The sequence below is a fragment of the Lactuca virosa genome, chromosome 3 (assembly GCF_052849685.1).
Source record: "Lactuca virosa cultivar CGN04683 chromosome 3, Lactuca_virosa_CGN04683_v6, whole genome shotgun sequence".
Classification (NCBI taxonomy): domain Eukaryota; kingdom Viridiplantae; phylum Streptophyta; class Magnoliopsida; order Asterales; family Asteraceae; genus Lactuca; species Lactuca virosa.
The window spans coordinates 5,829,058-5,836,129 of record NC_136428.1 but is presented as its reverse complement, the minus strand read 5'-3'; the positions used below and the strand labels follow the sequence as shown (position 1 = coordinate 5,836,129).

The following is a 7,072-nucleotide window of genomic DNA, read 5'->3' as shown; positions in this document are numbered from 1 at the left end:
CAAGTTGTCGTCACTGGTGATTGAGGGTTCTGCAACTCTGAAGTCGGCGATTGAGGGTTTTGCGTCTATCTCCACCTCCTGTCTACTCTATTTTGAAGCAATTGATCACGATTCTACCTTCCAGTCAGCAATTTGAGCTGATGATTTAGGGTTCTTAAATCCAACCCTAATTATTTTTCTTCTCCCTTCTATTTTCTTTCTTGTTAATCTAATCATTCTCTCACTACCAACGCATGGTGAAGTAGACAAAATATCTATATTTTGTGTTCATGTTCTTTGGCTTTCTGTCGAATCCACCTTTCAAGTACTCTCATTTATCTTTTTTTTTCAACTTCATCATAACAAAAATCTAAACAAAAACCCGTGTGTGCATATGTATGTTCATATTTCAACACAATGGTAGATAAAGATGTTGCCTACCTTGTTCCAAGGGTCCATGATCTTGCATTTTCTATTGATATACAGTATGCTTTATGCTTTTTACATAAATTTATATTAATTAGTTATGATGGTGAATGAGTGAATGAATAATCTTTGTTTGTAGGATGTCAAGTTTAGAGGAAAATTCTGGAGGATTGTCTGAAGGTCTTTGGAGACGAGCAAAATCTACAGGGGCATTTAGTCCTATGGAGAATATGGCTTTTGGAATAGCAGATGATATGTAACACTCTACTACCTTAAAATAATCTAAGCATCTTAATCTTACTTTTGGTCTTCGTTTCTTACCTATTTCATCCATCATTGTACTTTTACAGTTATGGAGCTAGTCTTCTTTTTGCATACCTGGATTTTATTCCATTTTGTGAAGCCGAGATCATGGATAGACATTCACTACAAGTAAGCTTCATTCTATTCACTACAAGTAAGCTTCATTTTAATGATGAGGTTGTGGAAAGCATTCACGTCTTTTCATAAACAAGAAGTTGCAATTTCCATCCTATTCACAACTGTCGTGCTTTGTAGTTCTTGAACCTTGAAGGTTTCATGTTTTTCCTACTTTTGTATATCATTAATCCTATTTTATAATTAAATTGTAATAATATTAAAATTCTTTGAACTTGTAGAGGCTTCTAGAGAGTACTTTCAAACTTGATCTTGGAGCTGCTAGAGAGTAAAAATCCTTTCTTTCTTGTATTATTTCAAAATTTTATTAAGCCTAGTTGGCTACTACATTTTGGTTATGTTTTGAGTTTTGATAGGTATTGCTTAGCGGATGATCGGTTTTTGGAGGTTGTTAAGTTTTTGGATGTGGGCGATGGTGTTGGTTGGGAACTAGTGCATGTTAGGTTACTACTACTATATATTTACATGTTTCTTTAATAAATTCAAAATGTATGATAATATTTCTGTATTAGTTGTTAGATATATTTTCTTTTAAGAAAATGAAATGTATGATAATGTTGTAGTTTATAATTTATATGAATTCAGACAGTGTTGAATCCTGACTTCAGGAACAAGCCAAGTGTTGAAGCTGTAATGAACCACGGGTTCTTGACTGGTGTGCTGTTATAGCTTTTAAGGCACATATAATATGATTGTGATGAGTTAGTATGAATTATGAAACGACTATACTAATATTTATGTAACTATTACATGAGCTATGATTTTGTATACAAGTATTTTTCTGTATGTTAGAATAATTGATTTACCTTTTTTGTCAATTTATATGTATTAGTTATATTGAATTTATGATGAAGGGTAGAAATTTGGGAAAATAGCACAAAAGTCACTAAGTTGATTCATAATTTAGTTTTATAAGTTTTTACTTAAGCTTGTCTTCTAATGTTTCATTTTGGGGCTAATTGTATTTGTCGAAATTAGCAAACAAGATTTGTCGAATGTATTTACATGCATATGGAGATTCCATATACATATGTTTCGAGGCTATAAAATTTTGCTCTTGGTGAGCATATCCTGACACCTACCACAAATATTCAAGCTCCAGGGAAAGGTATAGTGGAGAATTCACCAGTTTTAATTATTTTTGTTGAAATTTCTTTTTCTGAGACTTATGTAACCATTTTCCCTGTTTTAATTACTTTGGTTCAGGCTCAACGAAAAATGATAAGTCATAAGTGAGCCGCCTTTGCTGCTATTTTTTCTAGAAATTTTCAGTTCCTATTTTCTTTTCAAATCCCTTGCTAGATAAATTCTTTAATCTTACATTTGATTTGAATTCTTGCACTCTTGAGTTTCACTTGAGCATCACACTTCATTACAAGTTACAAAAACGTTTTTGGGCATCAATAGGTAGAATTTTATCCTTCTAGATTTGTTATGTTGACCATATAAGTCTAGGATGGTTTCGATTCAATTATACTCAAAAACTATACTTATTTAAGCTTTTTTTACCACAAGTTGAAGTAAGTTGTTATTTCATGCATTTAGGTACTTTTTTTGTTAAAATGCAAGAAATAACAACATACTTTAATTGATCTGAGTTGAAAAAAAAAACTAATTTACTCTTTTTACTACACAAGTCATTTTATGTCCCCCAAGTGCAGGAAATAGCAATGTACTTTGCTATTTCTTTCATTTAAGCTTCTTTTATCACAAATAAGTTGAAGTAAGTTGTTATTTCATGCATTAGGTCTTTTTTTGTTAAAATGAAAGTAATAGTGGCATACTTAATTGATTTGACTTGAAAAAAAGCAGAATTTATCCTTTTTACTACATAAGTCATTTTATGTCCCCAAGTGTAGGAGACTTGTAAAAAAGAGTCAATACTGGTTCACTTGATGCATCTTCAAGTGGTGAAGTTACAAGGCTTAAAGCTGCATTGAGACTATGAACAGAAAACTTACTCACGAGTCCTTTTAATGTTGTGTTTTGTTTTTCTATAATAAATACTAGGCAATATTAGAAATTTATTACATTTAGTTACTAACATAATGATTATTTGTATTTGAGATATGATATTTTGTGAAATGAATTATCTTTCCAGTGTATGGTATTTTATTTTGTATTATGAGCATTTAAATGTGTTATTTAATTTGAAAATTAGTAAATCTATCAAAAATATATGTATTTAAAAACATATAAAATTATGACACGTAAAAATGTGTGTCGTCTTTCTTTATGACAGGGGCTTTAATGATACGCATTGTGTATTGTAAATGTGTGCCGTAAGGTTAAGACACGCAAATGCGTTTCGTCTTCCTTTGTGACAGGGCTTCCTTGACACACATTTGTGTGTCATCTATCCCATTTATGGCATGCATTGTGTGTCATTAAAGTCAATTTTTATAGTAGTGTCTACCTCATTATTTTAAACAAATTAAAGTTGTGTGGAACAATGGGGCCATAATCTCCATGTTTTTGAACTCAAAAACTATTTAGGATTTAAAATCAAACGATTTTATAAGTATTTTTATTCTATTTATAAATATGTTCGACTAAACATCTCATGTTTTTCGTGTTTATCATCTACATGTTCTTCATTTTCATGTTCGAGTGTTCAACTAAACATATCACATTCCAGAATATATACAACCATTCAATAAAGATCCAATATATACTCTTTTTGTTCATTGTTAACATGTTCAACAAAACGTCTTGTGATTATAATTGAGATTAGATTTTGTTTTTTGCCTTATAGTGTATTATAATGTATTAAAGTTTTTGAACTTGTAAAGATTGTTTAGAATCTTTTGACCATTAATCATTTGAAACGATATTTTTTATATTGTTTTTCTATTATTTACTTATTTTCAATGTAAGACAACTCTATTGTTGGTGTTACCTGTCATGCCAAAGCATCCAAAAGTGGTGTATACGAAGGGGTGCAAATACAAATAGTTTGAGCCTAAACTTAAAATACTAACAATAAAGTTATGTATATGTGACTTTAGCAAACACTAAACTATTCTAATTTATGATAATAGGATTTTTATAATTCAAACCCTAACCGAAAGTGACTACACATTTCCTTAATTAAAAACTCCTTAAACATATAATTAAAGCACAAATGATTATAGTAGATATGTTTATATTTACTTAATCAAACTTAAATCAAAAACCTTTGAAAAGTTCAAAGAGCTTAAACATGAAGTCGAGAATCCAATGACCAGGAAGATAAAGATGCTCTGATCAGATAGAGGTCGAGAGTATCTTAGTATCGAGTTCCACGACTACGTCAAGGAATGTGGAATAGTTTCACAATTGACCCCTCCTTGGACACCACAACTTGATGGTGTGGCTGAGAGGAGAAATCAAACCTTGTTGGACATGGTTCGTTCCAAGATGAGTTGAGTTTCTCTTCCAATTTCATTTTGGGGGCATTCCTTAGAGACCGCCGCTCATATTCTTAATCTTGTCCCAACTAAGAAGTTTGCCGAAACACCTCACGAGATGTGGACATGGAAAGTTACCTCGTTAGCACATATCAAGGTTTGGGGTTGTAAAGTTTTTGTTAAACGGGAGACTGACGACAATTGAACCTCGAAGTGAGAGATTTATTTCATTGGCTACCCATAGAAGTCCTTTGGATATTTGTTCTATAGACCTAGTGAAAACGTGGTCTTTGTAGCACGAAGAGGAGTCTTTCGCTAGAGAGAGCTCATATGCAAAGAGGATAGTGGGAGCAGCATTGACCTTGAAGAGACTCATGTTGGATTTAGTGTCTAAGCCCATAACTATAATTGGTATGTACTTGACCCGAGAGTAGCATGGTCCATTTCGGTTGCATTTCACCAGAACAATTTGTAAGGATGGACTTTTGAGTAGAGGTTATTTATGATTTATTAATATATTATAAGTTCTAATATATTAATATGAAATAATATTATTTAATTAGTATTGATTAATAATTAATTTGGAATTAATTTAGTGATCAAAAGAGACTAGTTAAATGTACGGGGATTGATTTGGTAAATCAATGATTCTTAGAGTGTGGGCTTATGGTTATTTAGGATGGGCTAAACGAATATGGTAGTCCATGGATAGTCCATGGAGATTTAACCCATGGATCCTAAGTAATATGAAAGGTCATGTCCATTAGGGTTTACATGGATGTAACCCTAGACTTTGCCACACTATGTAAGAAGCCCCTAAGCTCCTAAAATTGTGACTAGTGGTTCAAGAGATCATAGAGCTGATTTTTTGCAAGTACACTCTCTCTCTCAAGTCCTCCATTGTTGGTGGTGTTTTGTGAAGCATTTGAGGCATCACATTTGGGGTGCTAGGCTCTTAAAGGTCCAAGTTAACAAGCTACAACAAGAGGTATGTCATCTAACTAGTTTTTGTTATTCAAGTACCCATGCTTTGTATGCTAGTTAGGATAATGCTTTGGAAAATCAAATTGCATGTATAATTAGAGAAAACATAGATCCAAAGCATTTAGGGTTGTATGTGCACCATAAGGTTGTTAGAGTGCTCAAAACCCTTCAGTGGTATCAGAGCCTAGGGTTGTTTTCTGTTATATTGTTGCATTGTGTTATTTTCAAAGCTAGAAAATCTGCCAATTTCGTTTCTGCATGCCCACCATGACGTGGCAATAGTTACCACGACGTGGTGATGCATCTGTGTGCAGAATTTTGAGTTTTTTGGCCAAATTGGATTAGGATCATTACCCAAAACTGTTTTTTGAACCATGAAATCTGTTTTTTGGTATGGTAGTGATCATGCTTGTCCAATTAAAGGATAATTGTCATAATTTCAAGATTTGTATTAGTTTATATGATTAGGCTAATTTCTTGAAGATTGTTGATATGAATTATCTTGTTATTATGAGTTTAATTAGATCATGTATGGATTATTTGATTATTGTGTTAATTAAAATAATAATCTAAATGCATTTAATGGACTCCATAACTTGTCCTCAAGTTATGGAAAATGAAAAGTCTTTTCTTTAAAAAGTCATTAAACTCATAAGTTATGGAAATGAAAAGTTTTGAAGAGTTTCAAAACTTTCCCTCAAGTTTTGGAATTTGTAAAGTCATACCTATGAATACTTTAATTCCAAACCCTAGAATTTTAAAAGTTTAAAATTCAACCCTTATACTATTATAATATTAAAATTTTAATTATTATATATATGTATAAGACAAGTCAGTCTTACCGTTAGTAGGCCTCATTCACGAACCGGTCTATAAGGGGGTATAAGGTAACTGCCTATAAAATGGTGGTTTAATGGGTGTCCACTCTCAACCACCGCTTCCTTGACTGGTGGAGGGTTGTTAGCCGGACGGGTAGGATAGGACATTAATTCTCGTTAAAAGTATAATGAAAATTATAAAGTAACTAAATGTTATATTAAATTCCCAATCTTAGTTACTTTAGGAAAAATGTGAAATTGATGTTAATCCATGAAATTGCACTTTGCACCTTGCCAAGTCGTTAATGGAGCGTGTGTGGTTAACCGACACATTAACTTGGACTAGTAAGGGTGGCAAAGGGTAGCTTGATGTTGTCATAGATCGATGGAGCGTGTGTGGTTAACTGGCACCTTGATTAGGTGATAAATGACATCGAGTGTGCCAAGCACATTTGCATGGTTATTCACACCTTGTTTTTGATCCTCGGTATCCCAGTCACTAACTTGAAGGGCATAATCAAGATTTAAATATGCCATTGAAAAGTTCAATGAATCTTAAAGGAATCTAGGAATTTCAATCCAATTAAAACTTAATAATCAATTTCATTTTTCATGGTGGAAATTGGTAAATCGTCATTTACCTACCTTCAAATATTTCGCATTTGGATTACGACGTCCCTCTTCCAAATTGTAAAATATTGTGTTGGGTCCTGGCCTTAATATTTCATTTTGGGTGTTATATTAAGGATTATTATCTAATTTAAACTTTGTCTTTCTTTTTCAGATGTCTTCCAACACTACTTCTGGCTCAAACCCTACTGGCTCCTTCTCTCTCATGAACTTGTGTGGGAGAGTCATCTTTGATGGTACCAACTTCAATGATTGGATTAGGAACATCAGGATGGTCACTCGTTATGAGGACAAGGAATATGTCCTCGATAAGGAGCTTAAGGAAATTGATGAGTCTTTTTCTACTCCTAAGGAGACCGCTGAGTTTAGGACTCATGAGAAGGATGCCACCAAGGTGTCTTGTATCAT

The 7,072-nt window shown here is 32.9% G+C and overlaps 1 protein-coding gene across 1 annotated transcript; it reads left to right on the top strand.

Moving 5' to 3' along the window:
- The first annotated feature begins 396 nt into the window (after positions 1–396).
- On the top strand, positions 397–1,512 carry LOC145163268 (uncharacterized). Its single transcript, XM_079082104.1, has 6 exons — positions 397–464; positions 545–661; positions 756–837; positions 1,065–1,111; positions 1,200–1,281; positions 1,429–1,512. Exons 1-6 carry the CDS (start codon positions 397–399, stop codon positions 1,510–1,512), a joined length of 480 nt encoding a protein of 159 aa, XP_078938230.1.
- The last annotated feature ends 5,560 nt before the right edge of the window (positions 1,513–7,072 follow it).